Below are 13,563 nucleotides of genomic sequence, written 5' to 3' on the forward strand. Positions count from 1 at the left end.
CCTCTGCTGGGTCAAAGTTGTACGGGTTTCTGTAATATGCGAGGAGTTCTGGATGAACTATTACAGTAGGTCTGTAAGACCTAGTATTTGGCGAATTTATGTCGGCGTCTTCGGTGTCGACAAATTCTCAACGATTTTGATAAATTGAAAGAGTACTCAGGATTCCCACATCACTAATAGTGTGTCTTAGGAATCTGACTCTTAAATTTCAAAACTCATGTTTAGAGAACTTCGCAAAATGTTTCTCTGAGGGTAATGTTTCCGCAGGTTCCTTCTTACTACGAGGGTAGATAAGTAAGTCGTTACATGGAGAATGATGAGCTAATCCTAGTAAGAAAGACGGACCCTATTCATTAACTCATGAATGCTTCGGGCGTACTGGTCCTATCCGAGGGGTATCACTACAGACTCGAAGTGTCCGCATCGAGTTCGGAAGGTAGTCTTTGAGACATCCTTCTCTAGCACTCGAAACTGCTGATATTCGGATCTCGATCCATTTCTGAAAGGTAACTCGTTCCTTGCGTTTTCTCAACCGATTCATCTATGCAAGGTAGAGGTAACGATTTCTAATGGGAATCTTGATGGAGTCCTCGATAGCCGAGGTACATATGATGCAGTCCGTTGACCTCTGGAAGAATAAGGCTGGAGGTCTCCAGGGTGAGAAGCCTAGTCTTCCAATTCTATTTCCGTGCAGTTCGCTAAGTTGTTCGGGCTGTTCTTGTATCTCCGTAGGTGTTTAGACTGTAGGGCAATCTAGTTACCGGAGTCATACTAGGTTCTAAGTTTGTTCACATAAAAATGCGATTACTCGTAGTCTTGGGCAGTTCTCCGTCCTGAAGTTCATATTAGAATTCATACATGGCTAATCAATAGCAGTCTCGTGTATACGAGTCGTATATAATTAAGAATGAAAAAGTAGTCGAATAATTGATTCTTCCTTAAGCTCTTATCCCTATGAGGAAAAGAAGTTAAAGTGGGATCATCAATTCTAAACTTGTAGAACCTTGATTATATACCACCCCTATGTATACATTCTTCAGCGACCGATCAACCATATGGATCTTTGGATTGAACTTGACGTACTGTACGAGTGATACTGCAGGGATTTCTTCGGAAAGGAAAAGAACTATGAGGTACTCCATGCATCAGTACTTCGGTGTTTTGATATGACGGCTTCGCTGGAAAGGCGATTTCGAAGAAAGAGATGTATGTATGAAGCTGGTTTTGTGCGGATCAAATTGAATCGAGTCGTATGATAATGTCGGAATCATAAGGAAACTTAAAGACATTAGTTTTGAACATAAGGCGTTACAGAAAAAACACAACTGTGCAACCATCAACAGAGTTACAGTACTTTAGACTTACTACAAGACTATTGCTGCGAATAAGGTATACTACAAAAGACAAGTATACGCAGCACGGGCATCCCTTTACTGACGGGATCTCGCAAAAGATACGACTCTAGTTGCACTAGTTTTGGATGGTTTATAAGTCTATAACAACCAAAACGCCTTAATTACATTAACGAGGGTCCGACGTAGTTTCTCCTGCAGCTGTGATCCTCAGAATCTTCCCATCAGCACCAGAGTTCTTCACTATCAGGCAATCCTTATAGAGGTGTCCAATTTCACCGCATTGGTGACATAACTGGACAGCACCAACATTGGTGGTGGAAGTGAAGTGTCGAGTAGGAGTTATGGGAACGCGGGTTCTTTCCTTGATCTCCCTTTTTGGGCAATTTCTTTTATAGTGCCCAAACTCCCCACAATAATAGCAACCCTGGCTGGCTCTAGTGGCGGTGGTTCCACAGAAACGGGCAATGTGTCCTAGTCTGTTGCAATTTGTACATTGCAATACCTGGCACCCTCCATTATGATGATAGCTACACCTGCTACACTTCAGAAGCGTTCCCTTATATTGCTTGTGTCTCTTTGGGCTTGACGCTTTTGTTTCTTGAATTCTGAGTTATGGCTTCACGAGCCTGCGACTGTTATCGTTTGTTGGCTTACTGGTTTGATACTACGATCAAGATTTTCAACTCCATCATCGGTATTGCTTGCGTTGATAGCGCTTCGATGCACAAGGACATCGGTTACGGCATCCATCACGGAAGCTGTAACTACGGTTTGGAAAGTAGCGGCGTCCATAGGAAAAGTGGAGGTTTTGTTGTTCGACTGATTGCTTCCTGATGACGACATGATTCTGTAACTCGAAAGATAAGGATTTTGTGAGCGATTCTGGTTGACCCTAGATGTACTTCGATTTCTCAATCAAAGAGTAAGAGTACGTTCTCGAAAGGTTGACCTACATCCCTATGATGCAGTCCTAGTACGGATTGGAAGTATGTTCGCGAAGGTTTGACCTACATCCCCATGATGTAGTCCTAGTACTGAGTGAAAGTGAGATCGTGAAAGGTTGAATACATCCCTATGATGCAGTCCTAGCAAAGAGTGGAAGTAAGTTCCTGAAATGGTCTCAAGACGCTTGTCGTTCAAGCCAAGGTATCGATGGTTGGTGAATAACATGATCCAACCACTAAAAGAGAATTGGAAATGTCTCCAGAGCTAACTTGCTATAGTCCAATGACTTGACTAACGCATGTTTCAGATAGACTCCAATGAAAGTATGATACGAGTACTTGAATAAAGAATGAAACAGAAGTTAGCCGACTGTCAATATCTTTGATATTCACGACGTAAAAGTTCGGGAAAATGATCTTGTAAAGGTCTTACATCATATCCAGAGAAGATAGTCCTTGACAGCATAAAGACCTAACCAAAAGTACTTACGGTACATGATAGTTTCATAGAAAATGCCTCATCGGCATAGACAGAAAACAATTCCTTTCAACAAGGAAAAATAAAGTAACGCATCTACTACTGGCGACAGTCATCCCTCTCGTGAACTCTCAGTTCAGCCAGTTGACGTTCTACATCAAGTAGGTGTCTTTCGTACACCCTCTGGCGTACTCGGAGTTCTATGACTTCGGCTTGTGATTCAGTCAGTGCTTGCAACAGGGCTTCATGATCTCTCTCAGATCTCTCCTGAGTATCTTTTAGACGAATGGTGCGGAGGGTATGCATTCTCGCATTGGCGACAACATTTGTAATCTGATGGAAGGCTGTTCTGCCTTGAATCTCATTTTGAGCCACTCTGCGGACCAGGATTGGCAAGATTCTGTCTACTAAGCCCCCATTACTTAGGTCATAAAAGCTTCGGTTGCCATTAAATGGAATGGGCTGATCTTGTCCTTGGCTCCATGTTTCCAAGCATTCCACCCACTGAGGCGTCGGGCCATGAAAAGCCGGACGAGGGTTAGGAATTGGAACGGGAGCTGCCTGGGGTAGGTTATCAACCTCGGGTTCGGAGTTAGCACCGTCCGAAAGGTCTTCATCATGGTGATCATTCAAAGGGATATGATGATCATTCTCTGGTTCTTCTTCAAACCATCCATCAATGACCTCATTCGGAAGGTACTGGTTGTAGTGGGGATGGAGTTCGGCCATGTTATCTATGCGAGAATTGGGGTAAGAAAATAATTATTAGACGAACTATCTAGATAACTATTTAGAAAATCTTCATTAGTTACATCGCTATTTGTGAAGTGCATACCAGTTATATGTAATCGAAACAGGATAGGCCTTCGAATAAGTGACCTTAACTCCAAATTCACACAAAATAGGGGTAAAGTAAAATTTTCACAGATTCTAAGTCTATAACATCCTAATTACATATAGCCTTAGTGTATCCACTTAGCAACTATCAACTTAGTAATGAAGATCCCGTTTTAGTTCTCAAGTATAAAGTACCTATAGTAACACCAAATACTCCTATAGTGTTTTAAGTTTAATGTTATGTTCTACTGTTCTCATTGTGGTATTATTGGTAAGATTTTAGACTTGTTGTAACCACACAACTACACTTAGGCACATGCTAGTCAACCCTCGGATAATATAGTTGATCAGGCTATATCTTCCCAGTTTTTACTATATGTCTGCAAGTCCACCTGTGTTGCCCAACAATCGTAATTCTTTTGTACTGTCCTAGTGTCACTGATTTTAGTATGAATGCAGGCACGTATACTAAATTAAATATTTTACTATTTAAAGTATAAACTCTTGGTCAGAGTATTTTTAATCCCTATGTATTTATAGTTAGTATATCTTTTATGGGTTGATATACTTAATTCACTATAAACAATGCTCTGATACCAATCTGTCACACCGCAAAACCATCGAACGACGGAAACGTTCTAGGGCGGACGACGTCATGTACAGTATCAAAACAATGAAAAGTAGTAAACAAGCAACAACATCATCCATTGCATTAACAATATAATTTTAATACAAGTGTGTTATGTCAAATTATAATAGACACTAACGTATAAATCAAAATGAAAGATGAGTCTTGAACGAGCTACATCTTCTCTAAACTTTGCATCGGTACCTGTCTACTGTTGACTTGAGGATACAAGTTATTTTGAAAGAGAGTATCAGCTTTAAAGCTGGTGAGATCATAAGTATTTTAGTGTCTTAATTTGTATGTAAGTATTTGTATGACATGTAATAAAAGACTTGAAAATGTTTTGAAAGAAAGTTCGTGTAAGTATGAAAATGGTTGTACAACAATTGTAAACATTTGAAAAACCCTAGAAATCCCTATGATTCCTACTAGTATAAAAGGGAGTCTTCTACCAAGACCTAACTGTTCTGAATGTAGCCTTCTACCAAGACCTAACTGCTCTAAATGTAGCCTTCTACCAAGACCTGACTGCTCTGAATGTAGCCTTCTACCAAGACCCGACTGTGTTACTATTATTATTATTATAAGAAATTGTATCCTTTGGTACTAGGATACTCAAATATAATTCACCTCGTCAGTTATGTGAATGAGTCACAAGATAAAGGTAATAATATAACAGTGTTAACTGATGATATCCATAGATGTACATCTACCTCTGTTGCTAACAGCTCGGTGTAGGAATAGTTAACAATGGTATCAACCGTTGACATCCGTGGATGTGCTTTTACCTCTGTAGCTAACAGAGATTCTAGGAATGGTTAATCCCACAACGTATCCTTTGGTACTAGGATATTAAATCAAATCTATCTCGCCGATTATGTGATTGTATCACAAATTGAAGATAAGAATGAGGATTATATAACAGAATCTATACATATAAAATGTACTAGTAACTCATCATATGTTATCTACGTAAACGTACTCATGTAAGTGTACTCATGTAAATGTACTTATGTAAGCGTATATGTGTAAATGTATTCATGTAAATGTACTCATGTAGATGTATCTATGTAATAGTATAGTAATGTACTGTAATGTTCTGCGTGTGCTAGCTGTAACGTGTGTTCTCTCTCTATCTAGCATGTATAGTAACGACTGTGTGTACTAGCTATAATGTGTGTTCTCTCTCTATCTAGCATGTATAGTAATGTATTGTGTGTACTAGTTGTAATGTGTGTTCTCTCTCTATCTAGCAAGTATTGACTCATGAATGAACTGACTCATTGTATGATATCGCATTCGAGTAATAGTTCTAGTATCTTCCTAAACTACCCAAATGTTAGCTTCATAGTAAAAGACTTGTACGTATGAACATGGAAGTATACCCTTGCTACCCAAGGGTATTGAATGAACGGGGAGAACCTTTATGACTATATATGTACACATAATATATAACTAATATTTAAACAACCTTCGGACAGATACCCGATGTCCCACCAGACCACATCTCAAGCGCGAAAAGGTAATAGGGCGGGCAGGCCTTCCTAAGCCTTTTAAACATTTCTTTTATAACCATACATACATAGGCATGCAATTGATAATATAAAAGAATAAAATAAGTTTTTTAAAACCTTGAACATAATTATTATCTAAGAAAAGATCGACTTGATGTCAATCTATAAAATGGGTTGAAAGCATGGGTTTGATAAAACGGTTTAAGTATAAAGAAATATTTAGTTGAAACACAAGTGTAAATAAGTTTGAAATGAAACATACAGAGTAAAGTGAACGGTTTAATAAGGAGTTTTAAACATATAAAATGTTTATTAAAAATCATTTGAAGGAAATTGTTTGGTAAAGCGGCTAATGAGTAGTAATTCATTTGAATGCTGCTTATTAATCACATGTGATTGATATAATAACTAGCATGATTCTACTTGTATCCCCCCCCCCCCCCCCCGATAAAGCATTTAAAAACATTTAAAACATTGATTAAGGGGTATGAACTCACCTGTAGTGAGTGGTACGGATGAACTGAAGAGGTAGGATGGCTAGGTGTCAAGTGAAGTCTTGAACACACTCTATGATCCTAGTTAACATATAATATCACATATATGTATACCATTTGCCTTTAAACAACTAATAAACAAAGTTAAGATAATCTAGGACATGCTAAACACCTTATACAAGTGTTATAAGTCTCAAGGGTTGCATCTAAGTGTTGTAGGGAAAGGCTAGTGTGTTTGGGGTTCAAGGGTAAACTCCCTTGGAGTTTACGGTTTTCATGACCATTACCCAAGGAGTTTACGGTAGTAAACTCAAGGGTTTACGGTCGTAAACTCTACACTTTATGACCATATGTTGTTTTGAGGTTTTACAAGTCCTTTGAAGCATTTCTACTTGGTGGTTAGGCCTTTGGAAGGATCTAGGGCACCATTTCACTCCTAAATGCAGTGTATGGTCCCTTTACCATTTTCCTTTTAGTTTACTACCTTAAACTCATGAGTTTACTACCTTAAACTCAAGTTTATGGTGTTTGGGGGTTTTCAAGTCCTTAGCTCAATCATGGCAATAGTCTAGGTTAGATTTAGACATAAGGAATAACCATGGGACTTTTATACACCTTTTGGGGTGTTTATGGTTTTGGGACATCCCCAAACCGTAAACACATAAAAATGAAAGGTTTTGGTGCTTTTTGTGTGATAAACTCATCAAGGATGAATCTATACAAGTCCCTAAGGCATTGTAAAGCATCTAGGCACCCTAACACACCATTTTGGCCCTATTCTTGGTGTTTACGGTTTTGGGACCTCCCAAAACCGTGAACACCTTTATCTTGGTGTTCTTGGGACTTTTCTTTGATGCTAACATGTAATACAAGCTTAATAAGACTCAAGGATGGAAGTACTTACTATAAGGATGCTTGAATTGAGCTAAAAGTCCAAGAACACTTACAGTGTGTTCTTGGTGTTTTTGGAAATCTAATCAAAACACAAAAATGGATGGACGAAAAGATGTACAATCACTAGATTAAGTGATATAATAACTTCAAAGGGCTAGAAACACTTACTAGATTGTAGATATTGAGCAAAAACTTGGATGATACTTGAGAGAGTATTTGGAGTTTACTCTTTTGGGTAAAATGAAAAGTGATCTACTTTGGGGAGTAAACTCATGCTTAAGGCATGAGTTTACAGTTTTTGAGGGTGTTTACGGCCCAAACATAAAAGTTTGGCCGTGAACTTCTAAGCTACGTGGTGTTCGCGGTTTATAAATTTCAAGTCCCGAGACGGCCCATCCGTTCACCCGTTCGTTTAAAGATTAATTATTAAAATAATCAAACGAACTTTAAAATTTTCAAAAACCAATAAAAGTGAACTTGAATTTTAATATGCAGTGATTGAATTTTAGTGTTTGACCGAACGAAAATTCCGGGTTGTCACAAAATCTTGTACTCAAACTTATTATTTCGTATGAAATGTTTCATATTCCGTATGCTTTTAACACTGAAAACCGTATTAACCGACCGTTTAACTTGCAGAGTTAGTCTTCATATTAATTGTGAAACTCATTATAAAATATTATATTTTATATTTCACAAATGATTTTCCACATCAATACTATTAAAAGCATTAACCTTAGAACTTTTGATACGTCCTTGGTAACACTCCCCCTAGATACGAGGGTGAAGGACCAATAACATTAAGCTTAAAAACTTGAAATATGTCCTTGGTAACACTCCCCCTAGATACGAGAGTGAAGGACCAATAACATAAATCTTAGAACTGGAAACATGTCCTTGGTAACACTCCCCCTGGATACGAGAGTGAAGGACTAATAAAACATGAATTTATGTATGATTTCTTTTAAAATTTCATTAATCTTAAGATTGGAGACACATCCTTGGTAACACTCCGCCTGGATACGAGAGTGTAGGAGTACCCCTGTAACCAGAATCTCCTGGAGGGAGACCGTGACTTGAGTGTATAGATCTATACGGGCTTGACTACCCCGCACCTGGCTGCTAGCTACAATGGGACCGACTGGTCCACAGGTGACAAAAGTCATAAAATGATACTGGCCCCGTTACGAGCCTTATCTAGTTTATTGTATGGTTATGGAACTCGCAACTTAGATTATGGAAATTTAATTCAGTAATTAGTTTACTGTCTACTTATTAGTTTTATATACATGTTAAAACTAATGAAATTTTCAAGGATAACCAGGCTTTCAGGATATTCCACTTAAACGCTACAAGTATGGTAGATACTTGTACACTGCACTCCGAACCGATAACCAACCACCAAATTTTAAGGAAAATAAGGGTTTTTCCTGGGATAACTTAACTGTTCTTAACCAGGCTATGTAACAAATGGATAACTACACTTTTCTTATAAGAAATTATGGGATTTTCTTGGATACCAACTTTTTCAGAAAACCAAAGGAAACTTGTTCTTTTACAGAAACAAACCGGTTATGAACTCACCAGCTTTATGTTGATATTTTAAAACTGCTTGTATTCTCAGGTTCTCGTTAGACAGGTATCCCGCATTGTTTTGGAGAAGACGGAGCATTTTAGCAGTCTCGTCTTTACTTTTTTTATACTGATGTATATGTAAAACATGTATTACATTACTTCACTTTCAAACAAATGTAAATATTTCTATGTAATGTAATGTTTTATGTTTACTATGCTTGCTATGTACATTGGTTATGATACTTTACATGACGTCCTCCGCCCGAGAACGTTTCTGCAATTGGTTTCGGGGTGTGACAGATTGGTATCAGAGCCTTTGTTTATAGTGAACTAAGTATACCAAACCTTACATGGTATAAGACTATAAACACTAAGGGGCCGAAGTGCTCTGAACTAAAGGTATACTTTAAAATATAAAGTATTTTTCAAAAGTATACAAGATTACCTAAATGCCAGAAACCGTAACCACGAGTAGAACAAAACATAAGTAATTGGGTGTTGTGCACTGTGGTTAAACCTGGGTAGTTATGTAGTCGTGTCTAGGGTCAATATAGCCTGATCAACTATATTCATTCGAGACACGACCAACATGTGCTTAGGAGTGGTTGTTGTGTACAGCAGGCCTAAAACTTACCTAATATCCATACGACATGCCATCATCGCAGCAAATCATAAAATACTATAGGAGTATTTTAGCCAAAGTCGAATACGTTGTAGAAATTCATTCCAAGTCTTGCTACTCATTCTTTCCTTAGCGATAGTTTACCTGCTTTGGTAACTCTTTCCTGTTTTATCGCTTAGTAGAACATTAAATCTGCCATAATAAGATGTCTCTTGTTTCATATCTCTTGATTCTATTTAGAGGACTTACCATCCTTTCCTTACTGATCATTTAAGATCAAGATGCCTCCAAAGAAAAGACCCAGCTCAACGAACAACAATCCTCCTCCACCACCTCCCTCTCCGTTTGACCCCGCCGTGTTCCAAGCAGCCGTTATTGCTGTTGTGGTTGCTGCTATGTCACAAATGAACCCCGGTGGTTCAGGCGGGCCCCGAGGTAGTACTTAGCCCCAACACCAAGAAGGTATTCAGGGACACCAAAAAGAATGTTCCTACAAAGACTTTATGAACGCGAAACCCACACCCTTCAATGGCGCTGGAGGTGTTATTGCTCTAACTCGATGGTTTAATAAAATCGAATCTATTTTCGAAATCTATGCCTGTTCAGAAACTGACAAGGTGAAGTTTGCCGCCTGCACTTTCACCAATAAAGCCTTGACTTGGTGGAATGGCCGAGTCAAATCCTTAACCTTGCCTATAGCCAATGCAATGGGTTGGGAGAGCATGAAGGAGTTTCTGCTTGCAGAGTACTTCCCACGGGGCTAAATGCAGAATCTGGAACATGAACTCTGGAATCTAAAGATGAAGGGTTCTGATATCTCCGCTTATACCTCCAGATTTGATGACCTAGCGCTTCTCTGCCCGGGAATGGTTACCCCAGAAAGTAAAAAGATTGAAAGATTCATCTGGGGGCTGACCCAGCCAACCAAAGGAAATGTTTTGGCTGCGAAGCCAGACACCTACGACAGCGCCAAATGCCTAGTGCAAACTCTGATCGACCATGGTGATGATCTCGAGGAAGTGACCACCGCTCCTGGATTGGCTAAAAGGAGCAGTGAAAATAAGAAGGAATCCTGGAGCAAATGGAAGAGTCAGATTTCGCAAGGATCCTCCAAGAAGCAGCAAACTGTGGCAGTCCACGCTGCTACTACCCCTGTTACTGTTTCTATCGTCGCTTCTACAGCTCAAGCACCTACCAGTAGGTATGCTGGTACCCTCCCTAGGTGCAACAAGTGCAACTATCGTCATCTCACTTCCAGCCCATGCCGTGAGATGCTCGACAATGGCTGTGGCAAAAAGGGCCACACTGCACGAAACTCCAAAGCACCAACCCAATCAACCAATCAAAGCTTCCGGAGCAGGTGTTAGTCAGGCCTGCTACGGTTGCAGTGAAGTTGGGCATTTCAAGCGAAACTGCCCCAAGGCAGCAACAACTGGCAACACCGGGAGAGTTCTAACTATGGGACGAGATGAGGCAGTCGTCGATCCCACCATTGTCTCGGGTACGTTCCTTCTCGACAACTCTTATGCTTCCATCCTTTTCGATTCTGGTGTTGAACGAAGTTTTGTTATCCATTCATTCAAACATCTTCTTAAACCTAATCCTCAACCATTAACCGAAATGTTTACCGTTGAGATGGCTAACAGTGAGAAAGAGAATGCTAACGATATATTCATAGGTTGTACCCTTTCCCTGAATGATCATTCCTTTCCCATTGACCTAATGCCAGTTTCCATAAAGAGCTTTGATGTTATCATTGGCATGGATTGGTTGAGTCCTAATCATGCTGATATCCTTTGTTACGAAAAAGCCATCTGTCTCAATCTTCCCTCTGACCAGACTCTCATGATCTACGATGATAAACTTAGTTCTAATATTCGCATCATTTCATGCATCAAAGCTCAAAAGCTTCTGTGAAAGGAGTGCTACGCAATCCTAGCTCATGTAATCAACGAGAAACAGGAAGTTAAAGACCTCGAGAGCATCCCCGAAGTCTGAAACTTTCCTGATGTCTTTCCTGAAGAGCTCCCGGGAATTCCTCCCAAACGTCAAGTCAAGTTTCATGTCGACCTAATTCCTAGAGCAAATCTTGTAGCCAAGTCTCCATATCGCTTAACTCCAATAGAAATGCATGAGTTATCCAGTCAGCTCAATGAGCTACTTAGTAAAGGGTTCATCAGACCGAGTTCCTAACCCTAGGGAGCCCCGGTATTATTTGTGAAAGAGAAAGATGGATCCTTTCGGATGTGTACAGACTACCGTGAGCTGAACAAATTGACCGTCAAAAATCGTTATCCTCTTCCTCGAATAGATGACCTTTTCGATCAACTTCAGGGAGCCAACTACTTCTCAAAAATAGACCTTAGATCAGGGTACCATCAGCTATGATTTCACGAGAATGATGTTTCCAAGACAACATTTAGGACTCGATATGGTCACCACGAGTTCGTAGTGATGCCCTTCGGTCTAACCAACGCACTGGCAGTGTTCATGGACCTGATGAACCGGGTGTGTCGCCCCCTTCTAGACAAGTTCGTTATCGTGTTCATTGACGACATACTTGTCTATTCCAGAAGCGAAGAAGATCACAAACAACACTTGAGGGAAGTGTTGGAAACTCTTAGATCGGAAAAGTTGTATGCAAAATTCTCCAAGTGCGAATTCTAGATTCGGAAGGTAACTTTCCTTGGTCATGTGATAAGCAAGGAGGGTATACACGTGGACCCGTCAGAAATCAAGGCGATAGAGAATTGGTCGGCACCGAAGACACCCACAGAAATCCGTCAATTCTTGGGTCTCGTCGGCTACTATCGTAGATTCATTCAGAATTTTTCCAGAATCGCCAAACCCCAAACCACTCTGACACAGAAAGGTGTACCCTTTTGTTGGAGTGAAAAAGCAAGACACTGCCTTCCAAACATTGAAGCGAGCTTTGTGCAGCACACCTATTCTGTCCCTGCCCGAAGGAACATAAGATTTCGTTGTCTATTGCGATGCGTCTAATCAGGGCTTAGGCTGTGTGCTTATGCAGAGAGGAAAAGTTATTGCTTATGCCTCGAGTTAGCTGAAAGCACACAAAGTCAACTACACAACTCACGAACTGGAGTTAGGAGCACTGGTCTTCGCACTGAAGATTTGGAGACATTATCTCTACGGAACCAAGTGCATGATCTTCACTGACCATAAAACTCTACAACACATCCTCGATCAGAAGGACATAAACATGAGACAACGATGGGTAGAGCTGCTCAGCGATTATGAGTGCGAAACCCGCTACCATCCCAGCAAGGCCAATGTGGTAGTAGATGCCCTTAGCTGAAAGGAAAGCTCAAGTAACAAGGCGAAGACATTGACAATGACCATCCATTCCCACTTATCCGCTCAGATCCAAGAAGCCCAGTTGGAAACCCTAAAAACAGAGAACGTGTTGAGAGGGGAATGGATAAGAAACTTGAGATCAGAGGTGACAGAGTCTATTGTTTCATGGATCGAATCTGGACCCCAAATTTCGGAGGTTTCAGGGAGGTTTTCATGAACGAAGCTCACAAGACCAGATACTATGTGCACCCAGAATCGGATAATATGTACCTGGATCTCAAGAAACTATACTGGTGGCCAAACATGAAAGCCGAAATCGTTACCTTCATGGGCAAGTGTTTGACTTGTGCCAAGGTGAAGGTCGAATACCAGAAACCCTCGGGTCTGCTCCAGCAGCTTGAGATACCTGAGTGGAAATGGGAGATGATCACTATGGATTTCATCACTAAGTTACCCAGATCTCCGAGTGGTTACGATACTATTTGGGTAATTGTCGACCGATTGACAAAATCCGCTCACTTCCTTCCGATTAGAGAATCGTTCAAGATGGAAAGACTTACGCGAATCTACATCCAAGAGATAGTCCGACTGCACGGTGTACCTGTGTCCATTATCTCCGATCGAGATAGAAGGTTTACCTCAAGGTTTTGGCAGTCCCTTCAGAAAGCTCTTGGAACTAAGCTGGATATGAGTACAACTTATCATCCTCAGACAGATGGGCAGAGTGAGAGAACAATCCAAACCCTGGAAGACATGTTGAGAGCATGTGTCAGTGATTTTGGAAAGTCGTGGGACACCCATTTACCCTTGATTGAGTTCTCGTATAACAACAGCTATCACACCGGTATCAAGGCTGCCCCGTTCGAAGCACTCTACAGTCGTAAGTGCAGATCCCCTCTGTGTT

At 40.4% G+C, this 13,563-nt stretch overlaps 1 protein-coding gene across 1 annotated transcript in view; it reads left to right on the forward strand.

The window, feature by feature from the left end:
* Positions 1-1,967: 1,967 nt before the first annotated feature.
* The window catches only part of LOC128132918 (photosystem II protein D1-like), a 102,966-nt gene continuing 91,370 nt past the window's right edge, over positions 1,968-13,563 (forward strand). The window contains exon 1 of the mRNA XM_052769922.1: positions 1,968-2,160. Within this exon, the coding sequence (XP_052625882.1) occupies positions 1,968-2,160 (193 nt within the window). The remainder of the gene's footprint in view (positions 2,161-13,563) is intronic.

This window comes from Lactuca sativa, chromosome 3, assembly GCF_002870075.4.
Source record: "Lactuca sativa cultivar Salinas chromosome 3, Lsat_Salinas_v11, whole genome shotgun sequence".
NCBI classification, from domain to species: Eukaryota; Viridiplantae; Streptophyta; class Magnoliopsida; order Asterales; family Asteraceae; genus Lactuca; species Lactuca sativa.